This window comes from Pelophylax lessonae (genome assembly GCF_965119305.1).
Source record: "Pelophylax lessonae genome assembly, chromosome: 11".
Taxonomy (NCBI): Eukaryota; Metazoa; Chordata; class Amphibia; order Anura; family Ranidae; genus Pelophylax; species Pelophylax lessonae.
The window spans coordinates 47,801,664-47,818,477 of record NC_138778.1 but is presented as its reverse complement, the minus strand read 5'-3'; the positions used below and the strand labels follow the sequence as shown (position 1 = coordinate 47,818,477).

Sequence of the window (16,814 nt, the reverse complement as noted above, 5' to 3'; positions counted from 1 at the left end):
GCCCTTGCAGAGGAACCTGCAACTGCCGTGACCACCTCTGAATCTGAGTCAGAGGTGTCAGATGGTATAGGGGTAGGCGGGGGTCGCTTCCTTGACCCCCGTCCCTGACAGGCCGCCTCCACCCGAGCCACCATAGACTCCAAAATTGCTGTAAATGACTCTATACTCTGTGCACCGGCGGGTCCCGTGGCCCCCTCGAGGGAAACAGGTGGGGGAATATGTGTGGCAGGGTCCATGATAACTCCAGTTACTTCCTGGATAATATAATTCAAAAATAAAACTTTTTTTTTTTTTTTTTTTTTCGACCCCCAGCGCCACAAAAGCCCCTTAGTGTTACCTGCTAGGGATCCCTATCGATCGAGAGAGAGAGAGAGAGATAGACCCCCAGGCTCACCACTTGATGCTCAGAGTTTAACTGCAACAGGTTACAGCGCTGTCTTAACAAACAGGAAGTCTTTTGGCTGGCTGCCCAGGAAGAAAGGAGGCGGCTCCGCCCCTCTGTACGCCTTCCGGCGCCTCCCCCAAGCTCCACGAGGTGTTTGGATCACCTCAAACATGGCCGCCCCCATGCTGGAGACACGAGGCTCCGCCAAAATGGCGGCTCGTGCGATCCAGCAAAAAAAATGGCGGCGGCCCGTACTGAATAGCGGTGTGCTGCAGGGCACACAACACTCTCACTGCATGGGGATATGGCGTGGTTGGCGGTACCGGCCCTGGCGGACCGCATGGCCGTTCGGGAGGCCTGCTAATAGCTGGAGATCTGATTAGGAAGGCAGTCTACATGTCCGTGGCTTCTGACTGGTAGGTAGCATATTCTTAACCCATAAGATTCCCAGAATGCCACAGATTACATCTTTAAGACATGTATACAATTAGATTGTTAGCTCCCAAACCAAGCCTCCTGGCTTTTTTGCACACATAAAATCACACTCAAAATAGGAGGATCTGTGTCATGTTGTAGGATAGAAAGGGACTCTATCTTACCATACAGAGAGGGGCCCGCGTTCACCACAACACCCGTCAGGGGGAAAGGGGGAACATACTACTCACCATACCGGAACCAGGCGGGCACCAACTCCTGACAGTACCCCTCTCCACCGGGGCGGGAGGGCTGTCGACCGATAGGGACGCCGTGACTCATGGTCTTTGGCGTTTCGGCGAGACATTTAACTCGCGTGGACAGTCCTTTAATGGGACTTTGTCGCGGCCGACCCAGCGCGGAGCTATGGCCTGCACGCGCTCGTAGGCTGAACTGGGGTGACCACCGGATCTCAACATCCAGCCCGTCGCCCAGTTCAGCTTTCTTGCTTGAAGATCTCACAGGAACACTGGAGAAAAAAGCTGTCTAAAAAAAAATCCTTTAAGAAAAAATTCTTGCCAGGACCTAAGATCCCAGCAAGGTGTCTAGGTCCTTACTCCTAACTAGACAGAAAATAACTGATTTGCTGAGGCAGAGAGAGAGAGGATATACCCTCTGGGACTGCCCCTAGGGTGTGGCCAGAGCTTTTTAATTTCCTGTCTAGTCCTGCTCCTGCGGAGGTAACATAACCCGAAGGTGGTGTATCACCGAGGACTACGTCTGTCGATGAGCGCTAGAGAAAATAATACAGTGCCGTGTTAAAAAACATGGCCTTGGCAAAGGGGGGGGGGGAATAAATCTTCCGAAACTGAAGTGGTTAATGTTCTCAAACCTCTTCCAAGATGTCTCGTCTTCCCACGAGGTGTCGGAGGTCCCTCCGGAAAAGATCTGTGTGCAGCTTCCAAATCTAACTTCCGTTTCACCTGAGAAGGCAAGAACAAAAATAATCACTAGACGCAAAAACAATATGATCTGCATACCATACGTTACACAAGGATGGTTTCAGAAGTTGATTTTATTGCTCAAATGGAGATTCCAGTTAGATGAATGATGTGCACAATGACCGCTGTGCCTCTCGGGATATGCACATCACATATCCCAGGAGGCATAGCCTTCCACGCATAAAGTAAGAGGGGACAGGCCTATCGGTACATCATCAAGAGGCCCATCCGCTGAACCAGAAGAGCCAGTGGGCCTCTCAATGACAGAGCATGGCGACACGGGACAGAGCTGTGGCCGGGCATAAAAGAGGATCTCAGCATGACGTCACTGGATCCGCTGGATGGGCGAGTATCTGAAATGTGCAGATATCACCTTAACTTGCTAACCAGGCTTTTCTGGCACTTTTACAAGTTTAAATCAGAATTTTTTGCTAGAAAATTTTTTTTTTTTTTTTTTTTTTTTTTAGCAGAGGCCCTAGGGAATAAAATGGCAATCGTTGCAATTTTTTACGTAACAGTATTTGCGCAGTGTTTTTTCAAAATTTTTAGGGGGAAAAAATACATTAAAGATGTAACCAATAAACAAACCCCATTTTTTGTAAAGTGAAAGAATGCTTCGCCGAGTGAATAGAGACCCAACATGTCACTGTTTAAAAGGGTTGTAAAGACCGAAGGTTTATAAAGCACTCTACGCATTCAGTTAAAAAAACCTTCTCTGTGCAGCAGCCCCCTTTAGAGCCCATTCACACTGGAGCGGCACGACTCTGTACTACTTCGGGGGCGACTTGTGAAATCCCGTGCACCGCGACTTTGGCGCGACTTGCACGGACTTTATATAATGAATGTCTATGCCAAGTCGCCCCGAAGTAGTACAGGACCCTTTTTCTAAGTCGGAGCGACTTGTGTCACCCCTATTAGAACGGGTCCTGTAGCAGTCAATGGACCGCGACTTGTCAGGCTGACAAGTCGCTCTAGTGTGAATGGGCTCTAATGCTTACCCGAGACCCCTCTCGATCCAGCGATGTCTCAGCCATCCGGGACTCCCCTCCTCATTGGCTAAGACAGCAGCGACACAATTGGCTCCCGCCAATCAAAGTCAGTCAGCCAATGAGGCGGAAAAAAAAAGGCCAGAACCGAACGGCAGCTCCGTGTCTGAATGGATACACAGAGCTGTGACTCGGCTTGGGTGCCCCCATAGCAAGCTGATTGCTGTGGAGGGCACTCAAAAGGGAGAGCCGAAGAGGGACCCAAGAAGAGGATCCGGGCTGCTCTGTGCAAAACCAACTGCACAGAGCAGACAAGTATAACATGTTTGTTATTTTTTATTGAAATATAAACAAGACTTAACCACTTAAGCCCCGGAGGATTTGGCTGCTAAACGACCAGGGGGTATTTTGCGATTCGGCACAGCGTGACTAACGGACAATTGCGCGGTCGTGCGATGCTGTACCTAAACAAATTTGACGTCCTTTTTTTCCCACAAACAGAGCTTTCTTTTGGTGGTATTTGATCACCTGTGCGATTTTTACTTTTTGCGCTATAAACAAAAAAAAGAGCGTAAATTTTGCAAAAATAACATTTTTCACATTTTTTTTTAAATGAAATTCCCCCAAAAAAAAAAAAAAATGTAAAAATCTAAATTTTTTAACATTTTCGGCCAATTTGTTTTATGCTACATAGGTTTGGTAAAAAAAAAAAAAAAAAAAGCGTATTTTTATTGGTTTGTGCAAAAGTTATCGCGTTTACTAACAAAGTGAAAGATTGTCATTTTTGTTGTTTTTTTTTTAACGCGTAATGGCTGCGATCTGCGATTTTTTTTGCGGGACTGCGACATTGCGGCAGACAGATCGGACCCTTGACTGACATTTTTGACACTTTTGGGGTTACCAGTGACATTTCTACAGTAATCAGTGCTATAAATATGCACTGTTACTGTAAAAATACACTGGTAGTGAAGGGGTTAACTTTATTTGAGAGGGAGGGGCTGTGTGTGTCCCTAGAGGCGTGATTCTTACTGTGATTGGCTGTGACTTGAGGTGTAAGGACACTGATCAACGGTTCTACATACTAGAACCGTATGATCAGTGTTTTTACACAGGGGAGAATGACAGGCAGCTTGTTTACACAAGCCGCCTGACTTTCTCCCTCTCCCCCGACGATCGCCGAGTGACCGGCGGACATCAGGGGGGGGGGTCCGTGGCAGCGCGGGAGCGCGCCGGCGCACGCTCACTCCCCAGACCCTCCCAGGCTAGTGACGTTAATTAACGTCACTCTGCCTGTGAGGGGCTGACCGCCGCAGTAAATTTACTTGCGGCGGTCGGCAAGCGGTTAATCACTTTAAAAAATCTCCATAGGCGCCCTTTTAACGTCTTTAGGCTCCGTTCACATGTCAGCGTATGGATCGCGGGCAGAACCGCCGCGGTTCCGCCCGCGATCCGGAGATTATTGCAAATCGCGGGACGCCTGTGCGTTGCCCATTGATTTGCAATAGCCCCCCAAACGCTGAGCGATGTTGCCGCGATTTCCGCCTGCCGAATCGCGGTAACATCGCGCAAAAAAAAAAGTCGTGGGACGCATTACGCCCAAAAAAGTACAAGAGCTTCTTTGGAGCGTATTGCGTCCCGCAATTTTTTTTGCGCGATGTTACCGCGATTCGGCAGGCGGAAATCGTGGCAACATCGCTCAGCGTTTTGGGGGGCTATTGCAAATCAATGGGCAACGCACAGGCGTCCCGCGATTTGCAATAATCTCCGGATCGCGGGCGGAACCGCGGCGGTTCTGCCCGCGATCCATACGCTGACATGTGAACGGAGCCTTACAGGTTACCCATCGAGAGTTACGGTGGAGGTCTAGTGCTAGAATTAGAGCCGGTTCACACTGAGGCAACACGACTCCTTACTACTTGTGTCGCTCCTATTAGAACGGGTCCTGTAGCGGTCAATGGACCGCGAGGGAGCGCGACTTGTCAGGCTGACAAGTCGCGCTAATGTAAACCGGCTCTTATTGCTCTCGCTTGAACGTTTGCGGTGATACCTTACATGTGTGGTGCAAACACTGTTTGCATATGCGTGTGCGACCTACATATGCGTCCGTTTCTGTATGAGAGCATAGAAAGATGGGGCGCTTTCTTTTCCCCCCCTTATTTTACTTTTATATTGTCCCTTTAATTCTCCCCCCCCCCCCAATCACAAGAAATTTAAACAGCCCTCGCATTCGAATAAAATGACGACTGGTTCTCTTTAACTGAAAAACATCTTCAAAAACAGACAAACCCAGACTGGAGCTGGTGAAGGTTGGATTTTCAAGGCCCTGCTCTCTTTAACCACTTCCGGACCAGAATGTTTTCCCATTTTTTGAGATACAGCACTGCGTTACTTTAACTGACAATTGCGCGGTTGTGCGACGCTGTACCCAAATCAAATTGAGGTCCTTTTCCCACAAATGGAGCTTTTTTTTTTTTTTTTTTAAGATCAAAACACCCCACACAATATTTTTTACTTTTTGCTATTAAACATTCCCAAAAAAAAAAAAAAAAAAAAAAAAAAAAAAAAAAAATCACATTTTCTCATAATTTTAGGCCAATTTGTATTCTGCTACATATTTTTGGTAAAAAAAAAAAAAAAAAAAAAAAAAAATCCCAATAAGTGTTAATTGAATTGGTTTGCACAAAAGTTATTGCGTCTACAAACTAGGGGAAATATTTATGTCATTTTTTATAATTTAATTTTTTTTTACTTGTAATGGCAGTGATGAGCGACTTTTAGCGGGACTGCAACATTGAGGCAGACAGATAGGACACCCGACATCTGACACTTTCGGGGAGGGGGTGACCAGCGACATTAATACAGTAATCAGTGCTAAAAATATGCACTGTTACTGTACTAACGACACTGGCAGGGAAGGGGTTTACACCAGGGGCGATCAAAGGGTTACATTTGTGTCCCTGGGGGTGCTTTCCCTGGGGGGGGGGGGGCTTGCTGCATGAACACAGGATCTCTGTTCATAACTGACAGAACAGCGGTCTACCATGTTTATAACGGCAGACCGATGTTCTGTCTCCAAGGGGAGCGATCGCGGGTGCCCGGCTGCAATCCCGGCCGCTGGACCCGCTGATTGGCTCCCTGTAGCCAATGGGCATGGGCGCGCATGCCCCCACTAGCAGTCCCGCAAAACGACGTAGTTACGTCGTTTCGTGGGACAGAGCAGACCTGCCGGAGAATATGTACAGCTGGCAGTCGGCAAGTGGTTAAACAAGAACTGTGGCAACGCTATCCATTTTCTCGCAACCGCTCAGACTGGTTTTTCCCAGCAAGATGCGTAGGTGGGAGCCTTCCTCACCCTATCCCGCTCATTCCCTCGCTTCTGTCCATGGCTCAGCCCTTCTCACATATTACTGCCAGAGGGGAATGCATCGCATTACAGAGCAATGGAAAAACTCCGCAGTCAGGAGACTTGTACACAGAAGCGGAGAAGAAATCAGTCTAGTGCAGCTGTTTAATAAAATCACCCATGAAAAGTAACCGGACACCCCAGATCAGAAGTAGCCAAATGCACAGGAGGAAAGGCTTCTGCCAGGTGGTGATCAATGACACCGCAAGACAAAACCTGTTGCAAATACAGACAATTTCACTACTTTATAGCCATATGGCCCATACACACGATCCAAAAATCTCTCTAGCTGCATATCGAAAATGGAGATAGAGATATATATATTTATTACACACAGTCAGGTCCATAAATATTGGATATCGATACAATTCTAGTCTTTTTGGCACAATTCTAGTCTTTTTGGCTCTATACACACCACCCCAATACTGCGACAATGCTAGTACCGGGGGCCAAAGACCTTCATGAAGACCCGAGGAGCAGAGGCGAGACCAAAGGGTAACGCCACAAACTGATAATGCTCCTCGCCCACGGCAGGAAGCACTGGCGACTGGCACATATTGGAATATGAAGGTAGGCGTCCTTGATGTCGATAGAAGGAGAGAAAATCCCCCGATGTAGGCTCGCCACTACCGTGCGAATGGACTCCATTCGGAACTTTGTACACACACACAAAGAAGTTTAGCGACTTGAGGTCCAGAATTGGGACGTACCTTGCCTTCCTTCCTGGGAACTGTAAACCGGTTTGAGTAAAACCCCTAAAAACTTTCCAAAGTCGTAACCGGAACAATCAACCCTTGGAGTAACACGTCTTGCACCGCCCCAAAGAGACCCCGTAAGCGATCTGGGGACAAGGGCAGGCTGGAAGGGAAGAATCTTTCCGGAGGAGAAGACCGAAACTCGATCTTGTAGCTGGACTGAATGACTGTGGACCCACTTGTCCTTTACCAGGGAGGTCCACATACCCTGAAACCAGCGAAGACGTCCCCCCCCACCCCAGATACGGGTAAGGGCGCCCCTTCATGCAGAGGAAGGCCTTGTTCGCAGGTCTGGAAGAACCCGCTCGTGACTTGACAGACCATGTCCTCCTGGAACCTCCAGTGGATGCTCTGAAAGGCTTAGATCCCTTGTCTTGAGACTCTGAGGGACGAAAAGGCCTCTTATGAGCCGAGAAGAATGGCCCCGTCTACGGCGGGGCTCCTTGCCTTTGGAAGAAGAGTACTCTTTCCCCCCCCCCCTGTGAGGCCCTTAATGTCATCCAAGGAAGCTCCAAACAGGTGATCCACCACAAATGGGAGATCAGAAAAGGCCTTCTTAGAAGTCTTATCCACAGAGCAGCATTTCAGCCAGATAATGGACCACTGCTGACACATTCTGAAAATCAAAAGGAGCCACAGCCAAAGAGGCATCACAGACAAACTGTAGCCCCTGGACCAATTGATCGCAAAACGCAGGGGGGAGCTGTCCCCCTTCCAGGTCCTGGCGTAAAAATTTAGCCCACTCAGTCAGAGTTTGCAACACCAGGGCAATAGTAAATACTGGCCTAAGTGCCAAGTTAGCCACAGTGAATATACAGTCAGGTCGATAAATATTGGGACATCGACAATTCGAATCTTTTGGGTTCTATACACCACCACAATGGATTTGAAATGAAGCAAACAAGATGTGCTTTAACTGCAGACTTTCAGCTTTAATTTGATGGTATTTACATCCAAATCAAGTGAAAGGTGTAGGAATTACAACAGTTTGTATATGTGCCTCCCACTTTAAGGGACCAAAAGTAAGTAAGCTGTGTACCAACAATCAGATTATGGTACTATCGCTTCGAAAGCAGTAGTTTTTGTTTGATTTTCAGATCGCGTGTACAGGCCATTCGGCTAGATTCACACTGGTGCGATTGCAGACATTACATGTAATTCGCACCACCTTCCACTGCAGATCACAAACAATGTCTGCGAGGTGTGATTTCAGCCAGTTTTTTTTTTTTTTTTTTTTTTTTAATGCCGTAAATGGCATTGCATCCGCACCAAAATGGTGCAAGACCAAATCCCCCCCCCCCCCGCACCTGAACCGCATGGGTGTTCACACCGATGTGATGCAATTCTGGCAATTGCACTGCGTATCACAATCTATTTCGGTTGCCGTTAACATAAGAAACCGCCGCAGATCGCATGGACGCCGGATGCGAGAAACACACAGGATTCGCTGCGTTTTCCGCATTACATAAGTGTGAACCAACCCTTACTGACCAAGGGGAACCCAAGCAGCTAGGATAACCGTACCACGTAAACTGCACTAACCCACTAATCTGACTTCTGTAAACAAAACTGACTTACCGCCATTTGGATCCACCTTACTGAATGAGCCCAAATCCCTCATGGAAAGGGAAAGCTTGCTTAGAGAAATTATTTTCCAAATATTTTATAATTTGTGGCCGTTTATAGTGCCCGCTCGCTAACTGTTCCATTTTAGCATGTGGGCAGCTTTTCATTTTAGCTGCAGTAAGCAGAAACCGCATCAAACTTTCTTTTTTAACTTTATTTGAAGTGCACAAAGTGACATACCATTTGCGTCTCTGCACAGTAGTGCGTTGGGCTGCTGTTTGGTGACATGTACTGTGGTAAGAGAGGAAGGACACTTTCCCACTGGTTTGCTTCAAAACTGCCAGGAAAAAGCCTGTGTGTTAATGGAGCACTTTAGCAGCGTTTTTGATGTGGTTTTTAAAAAAGGGACATGCGAGACTCAAAAACTGCACCAAAAATGCTTAATTTGAGGCGCTTCCCATTCATTTCAATGGAGAGGAACGTTTTTGATGCGATTTTTTACCTACCCAAACGTGCTCCAAATATGCTACAAGCAGGATTTTTCTCACCGCAAGGAAAGCGTACCACCCCAGTGTGAAAACATTTGATTTTAAAAAGTAAGCATTTTTCTTAAGCTTTTCAGGCGCTTTTTTTTTTAAAAAAAAAACAAAAAAGCACTTTAAAAACCCCTTAGGCTCCTTTCACACGAACGATCCGATCAAATCCGTCTGTCAGTTTTTTTAAGCGGATCTGATCGGATCCTCCATGCATCCCTATGGTGCAGCGGATGTCAGCGGAGACATGGCTGCTGACACCCCCATCCAATCCTGTCCATGAAATCCGGACAGATGGAAACCCTATTTTCCATCCCTCCAGAGGATCGGATGAGAGCAGACAGGCTGTCCGCTCTTATTCCGATTCCCCCCATAGAGAGCAGCGGGGCACTGACACCACCCTCTCAGCACACAGTGCGGAGACGGAGCTGTCATCTGCCTGCTCAGAGGGGATCAGCGGATCAATCCCCGCTGAGCAGACAACGGTCCACAAACCGTGTGAAAGGGCCAATATCGCCCATACACACGATCCGAAAATCTTAAGAAAAATACCGCTTTTGACGCAATCATACGATAATTTGTACGTTAGTACACAGCTTTCGATAGCTGATCTTGACAGTTCATCTGATATTATCCAATGGTGCAAGAACAAACATTTTCCTCGTACACTAGATCGTACAAGTTTTGTTTAACTACTTGCCTACTGGGCACTTTCACCCCCTTCCTGCCTAGGCCAATTTTCAGCTTTCAGTGCTGTAATATTTTGAATGACAAATTACAAGGTCATGCAATGCTGTACCCAAATACATTTTTATAATTTTTTTTTCCCCCACACAAATAGAGCTTTCTTTTGTTGGTATTTAACCACTGCTGGGTTTTTTTTTGTAAAAATAAGTTTTAGTTTCGGTCAGTAAATGTTATAAATAAGTAACTTTTCACCTTCACTGATGTGCACTGATGAGGCGGCACTGGTGGGCAGCAAAGACGAGCAGGCACTGATTTGTACTGCTGGGGCTTTAATGTAATCGGGGCAGTGATGATCAGTGCTCTGATTAACTGTCATGGTCACCCCTTCGAGGAGAAGCCGCTGATTGACTCTCCTCGCCACACACACTGACAGTGTGAGGCAAGGAGCGCCAACAAACGGCACTTCTGCATTTATACAAGATTGGCTGTGATTGGCTCTTTACCAAGATCTGGGTCACGCCATGTCCTAGGAACACCGCACGGAAACAGGCCCCAACGGGAGCGTGAGTGGCTGTTCTGGGGTGCAGTCACATCCCAGAATGAGAGCCACACTGCTCCGCTGTCATTTGACAGTGGCAGACGGCAAGTGGTTCATCAGTACAGTTGACATCCGAAAATACAACACAGATACATGACTTCCAAATTTTTATTCTGTCCTACGTAAATTTTTGTAACTTTAATAACCTCTCCAGGTTTCTTCTTGCGAAAAAAGTTGATCTGTTGTCCAATTTTCGGATCATGTGTACAGGGTATTAGGGAGTTGCTTTACTAAAAGGAGTGCAAAATCTGGTGCAGCAGTGCAATTATCTTCTAACTTCAGCTTAAGCTTTGACCAAAAAAAAAAAAACAAAAAAAAAAAAAAAAAAACCTAAAAACCTGGAAGCCGATTTCTCTGCAGAGCTGCACCAGGTTTTGCTCCCTCCAGTTTAAGTACATCAACCCTTCTTTGTTTGCATTTTACCACAGCTCACTGCACCGCTGGACTCTGTTGCTGTGTAAACAAGGCCCCTAGAAAACGTTTGTCTTCTATGTGTCCTAGCAGTGACTTGCATTTGTGGGGAAAACCGCCAGCCTCTGCACTATGCGCAAATGAGTGCTTTAAATTCCAAACATTGCAGTTGTGCAGGACAGTTTAATGTAAATACATTTTAACATACCCCAGAGTCAAATCAAATCTAGTGCACTCGATAACAGAGCTGGTCTGACATGCCCCACCCCTCCTCTGCAATACAAGTCTGAATTGGGTAGCTTGTGATGAGGGGTGTGGTTGCTACTCGGCTATACCAGCATAAAAACACCCTCAAAGAGGATTAGGTCCTCTTAAACAGCAGCCTGAAAAATCTTGCGGCCAAAGGAAACATCCGCAGATGCCAACACATCCACTTTATAAAACTTTGTAAAAGTGTGCACTGACACCAGGCGGCCGCCTTGCAAACCTGAGTCACTGACACTTGATGACAGAAGGCCCAGGAGGAACTAAGCGCTCGAGTAGAATATGCCTTGGCAGGGAAAGGAGGAACCTTACGCCTGATGGAATAGGCCTGAAACACCATCTGTTTGATCCATCTAGAAATGGTTGCAGAGGAAGCGGACAACACTTTGCGATGTACATCCATGAGCACTCCGTAGCTGCCAGGTACACCCTAATTGCCTGGATCACATCCAAGGCATGCAAGGCAATTCCCTTCAGATGTTTAGGCCTGGGACACAGGGAAGGCAACACAAATGTCTTCATTCAAATGAAAGTCAGAACACTTTAGGAAGGAATAACGTACAGGGGCGAAACACCACCTTATCCTTGTGAAACACCAGATAAGGTGAATGGCAGGATAACGCAGCCAGTTCCAGTTCACGCAGAGGTGATAGCCACCAAAAAGGCCACCTTCTGGGACAGCATAAGCAGGGGAATCTCCCGAATATTTTCAAAGGGAGGCTTCTGTAGAGCTGAAAACACCAAATTAAGATCTGAAGGCGGCAACGGAGCCCACACTGGAGGAACCAAATGTCAGACACCCTGAAGAAAAGTATGTAACAGGGAGTGTGTGGCAAAGGTCGTTAGAAAAAGACCGCCAAGGCCAATACTTGGCCCTTGATGGTACTCAAGGCCAATTTCTGCTCAAGGAAGGTTAAGATCCGAGCAGGAGTGAGGATGAACCCCAAAAGAAATTGCGTGGTGCAAGTATGTCCTCCACATACGATGTTAGATCTTCCTTGAAGTAGATTTCCTAGCTTTTAACATAGGAATCACAGACTCAGACAAACTATCCCTTTAGCTCCTGGCGTTCAACAGCCAATCCGTCAAAGCCAGGATGGAAGATCGCTCCTTGGGACAGCAGATTCTCCGAGAGGAAGCTTCCAAAGAACGTCTAAAGAGCGTCCAAAGAGCGTCGGTGACCAGCTGCACCAGATCCGCGTACCAAGCCCGGCGAGGCCAGTCCAGGGCCACTAAGATTACCGGAATCCCTTCTGCCTTCATCCTGCACAGGAGTCTGGGCCGAAGATTGAGAGGAGGGAAGACGTAGATCAGACGATACTGACCCCACTTGGCCACCAGCGCGTCTGTGGCATCTGCCAGTGGATCCCTTGACTGAGGCACAAACCTCTGCACCTTTCTGTTAGTTGAGACGCCAACAGATCCATCTCGGGGGTGCGCCATCGGAGACACGTCTGATTAAACACCTCCGGATGAAGGCACCACTCCCTGTGGTCCAACGTCTGCAGATTGAGGTAATCCGCCTACCAATTTGTCACCCCGGGAAGGTGTACGGCAGAGGAGGCTGAAACGAACCTTTCTGCCGACCGTAGAATGCTGGCTACCTCCAGAGCCGCCAGAGCACTTGTGCCCCCTTGAGGATTGACATAAGCCACAGCCATGGCATTGTCCGATTGAATGTGCACTGTACATCCCTGAAAACGATCCGTCCAATGATCCAGACACAGTCCGATTGCTCAGAGTTCCAGGACACTGATCCGTAGTTTGGACTCTTCTAGCGTCTAGATCCCCTGAGCAGAATGCTTGTCGAGGACGTCTCCCCAGTCAAACAGGCTGGCATTCATTGTGACCACTGTCCAATACAAGGGGAGGAAGGATTTTCCCAGCCGAATAGTCGGAGAGCGAAGCCACCATATCAGGGATTCCTTCGTTCCCCAACTCAGCCGGATCTAATTGTCCAGAGACTGCAGAGTCTTGTCCCACTTGGTCAGAATCTCTCTTTGCAGAGACCTATGGAACTGTGCAAACGGAACTGCCTCGAAGTTAGATACCATTGGGCCCAGCACCCGCATGACAGTTTGGAGGGATGAACATTTGTTGGACAGCAGGAGGCAAATTGCAGTCTGCAATTTCTGGAGTTTGTCCAGAGGAAGGAGCACTCTGGCTATGGCCGAGTCCAAAGTCAGGCCCAAATAGTTCAGCTTTGTGGATGGAACCAGGGTAGACGTCTGAAAATTCAGAGTCCAGTCGAACTCCTGGTTCTCCACCAGAGCAGAGGGAGACTGCGCTCGCAGGAGGAGATCGTCCCAAGTAGCCTAGTACCGCGATCCCCCTGTTGGTGTAGCAAGGCTAGCACCAGAGCCACCACTTTTGTGAAGACCCGAGGAGCGGAGGGGAGACCAAAAGGGCAACACCACAAACTGATAATGCTCCACTCCCAGAGCAAAGGGGAGAAAACGCTGGGGATTAGGAAGATAGAGATCCTTGATAACTAAAGAGGCAAGGAAATCCCCCCCCCCTGATGCAGGGATGCCACCACCGTTCGAATGGACTCCATTCTGAATAGCCGTACCCACACAAAGCAGTTTAGCTCTTTGAGGTACAGGATTGGATGTGCTTTGCCTTCCATCCTGGGGACTGAACAGGTTTCAGTAAAAACCCTGATAACATTTTGAAGTCAGAACCGGGACAATCACCTTGTACCACCCCAAACAGACCCTGTAACCAGTCTGGAGACAGGCGCATGTTCGAAGGAAAAAAACCTTGCCGGGTGGACAAGAGCGAAACTCGATCTTGTAGCCGGACCAAATTACTTGGTGGACCCACTTCCACTTGTCGTGTATAAAAGGAAGTCCCCGAGTCCGGAAACCAGTGAAGACGTCCCCACCACCCCCGATCCAAAAACAGGCGATCTCCTTTTTAGAAGTCTTGTCCGCAGACCAGCATTTGAGCCAAAAGACATGCCGAAGGACCACCACCAAAATGGAGAGGTGGGGGGGGGGAGCTGTTCTCCCTCCAGGTCACGGCATAGGAGCTTAGCCCACTAGGTCAGAGTTTGCGACACCAGGGAAATGCTCTTCACCGTCATCATTCTCGAAACAGCTAAGGTGTACATAGAGCGGGCCACAGCCTCCGCCTTCCAGTAAGCCAGGTCCCTAAAGGCCAGGGACTAACTGGAATAATGGTTGCCCCTTTTAATCTGGAAACCGGAGGGTCCACCACTGGTGGGACAGTCCACTTCTTAAGAAGGGACTCCTCGTAGGGGAGTAAAGCACTTAGTAACGCCTGGTAAAGCACTTAGGAACCCCATGGGGACGCTTCGGTCATCCCAACTAATTAGCGACAATTCTGTCAAAATAAGCAGGGAAAGGAAACCCCTTTGCCGCTCTGGGTGGCTTGTGAGTGCCAAAAGGGTACCTGAGCCTCTGTCGAAACTTCAGCTGCAACTTCCATCTTCAGACTCTCATGCACAGATACAATCAGTGCATCCACCAGCACCTTCTCATGCGCGGTTGCAGACGTGGAGGAATCATCATATCAGAGGATTACAAGCCCATGGTCGCAGACCCAGAAGGGTGACCAAAGTCCACAGCAGCCAAATCAGATTAAGGCTCTGATGAGACAGATGAGGCAGGGGGCACTTTTTGCTAGCCCGTCTCCCGCAAGCCCCTTCCACCTGGGACACAAGGGACTCCAGGACTGCCGTGAGGGCATAAATGGTTGGTTGAGACCCGCAGCCTCAGAGAGGGGATCAGGTGGGCAGGTGGGGAAATGTGCTCCAAAGACTACATGAGTCACTAGGGGGACCCCACAAAAAAGTTTAAGACACTGCTAAGGGACAACCACCACGCGCTGGCACAAGGCACAAAGCGATCCTCAGCAGAGAGGAAGAGGACCCCACCAGACTCACCACCTGTCACAGGCGCCTGTAACCACCAGGAGAATCTGCACTACACGTGCAGCAATCAGAAAGCTAAAATGATTCAGGAGTCAACACCAGGGTATAAGGAGGGGCTCCCACCGCTAAAATTGCTACCCACAGGGCTCCACTATCATGGCTGCCGCTATTTGCAATGGCAAACCACAAGAAAATGGCTGCAGAACTACACAAACATGGCCACCATGTATAGGAATATGGAATACAAGTCTACAACAAAATGGCAGCACCACAAAGTATACAGGGACCCAGAATTGGTAGACTAGGCCTCAAGGACAGATGCTAGCAGGACGTGAAGCCCTGGCAGGAGCCCCCACCAGCTACAAACCCCCCCCCCCCCCAACACAGTCGATCGTCCTGTTCCCGGTGGTAGTAGTAGATCTCTCAGGAAAAATCCAGGAGGAAAAAACATTGCCAGGACCAAAGATCCCAGCAAGGAACTAGGTCCTTACTCCTGACTAGGCAGGGAGTGACTAAAGCAGAAAAAGGAAGTACACCCCCATGGGTGTAGCCAGAAGCTTTTTCTGCCTAGTGTCCTATGCCTGTAGGCAGTATAACGCAATGGTCAAGAATGACAGGAGCTGTGTCCGTCAATGAACGTAAGAGAAACTGAATTTTTGCAAAATCTTACCTGTAAAATTCCTTTCTCCGAGTCCTCCGACAGTCGCCGCCTCCTCTAAGTCATCACTGTTGGGTATTGTCTTCCTATCCGTAGGAATAGCTAGGCATATAGACTTAGTCCAAAGACAAAAGGCATTAGCATATACACACCCATGGGGGCTGTCCCATCTGGTCAATACCCCCCCTGCATCACCACTCCCAACTCAGTTTGGTAGCATAGCAGTAGGTAATAAGAACCCCAAAAGAGGGGCGGGGGCGGCGACTGTCGGAGGACTCAGAGAAAGGAATTTTATAGGTAAGATTTTACAAAAATTCAGTTTTCTCTTACGTCCTCCGACAGTCGCCGCCTCCTCTAAGTCATCACTGTTGGGGTGTCCCAAAGCAGTATAGACATGAGGGGTGGGAGACGCAACCGTAGAAAAGGCAACGCAGTACCCACATCAGAGAAAGGAATCTTACATGCACCGTAAGAGAACCAACTGGGCAACATAAAAACAATGCTCAACAGGAGCAACATCCCAGGAAAGCAAATGCCAACAGCCAGGGACCCAGAGAAAAATTCAAGGGTCCATCATGGCACTGCCGCACTGAGAACTATGCGGCCAAAAGAAGCATCAGCTGATGCCAGAACGTCTACTTTGTAGAATTTGGAAAAAGTGTGCACCGACGACCAAGTCACCGCCTTGCACACCTGAGCCACCGAGGCCCGATGCCAATAGGCCCAGGAAGCACTCAAAGACCTGGTAGAGTGCGCCTTAACAGGGAAGGGCAGAACCCGTTCCTTCAAGGCGTAAGCCTGCTCAATGGTCTGTCTGATCCATTTGGCAATAGTTGCTGCGGACGCAGCCATGCCCTTCCGAGATCCCTCAGGAAGGACAAAGAGGGAATCCGTCTTTCCGAAGAGAAGACTAACACTAGAAGCTGACAAAATAAACAGCTAGTAAAGTCAAAGAAAAAACTGACATTTTCAAAGAAAATCAAATAAAAGATTAGGAAGGCTGAGACTGAAGCCCCAGCACAAGGTAAGCCTGACTATTCCTGATGCTAGGCAGATTAAAACTGAGTTGGGAGTGGTGATGCAGGGGGGGTATTGACCAGATGGGACAGCCCCCATGGGTGTGTATATGCTAATGCCTTTTGTCTTTGGACTAAGTCTATATGCCTAGCTATTCCTACGGATAGGAAGACAATACCCAACAGTGATGACTTAGAGGAGGCGGCGACTGTCGGAGGACGCAAGAGAAAGTTGTATT

The 16,814-nt window shown here is 48.3% G+C and overlaps 1 protein-coding gene across 1 annotated transcript in view; it reads right to left on the bottom strand.

Moving 5' to 3' along the window:
• Positions 1 to 16,814, bottom strand: part of E2F1 (E2F transcription factor 1) — a 55,905-nt gene that overhangs the window by 24,761 nt on the left and 14,330 nt on the right. Inside the window, exon 2 of the mRNA XM_082272606.1 lies at positions 1,692 to 1,782. Coding sequence (XP_082128732.1) covers positions 1,692 to 1,782 — 91 coding nt within the window. The remainder of the gene's footprint in view (positions 1 to 1,691; positions 1,783 to 16,814) is intronic.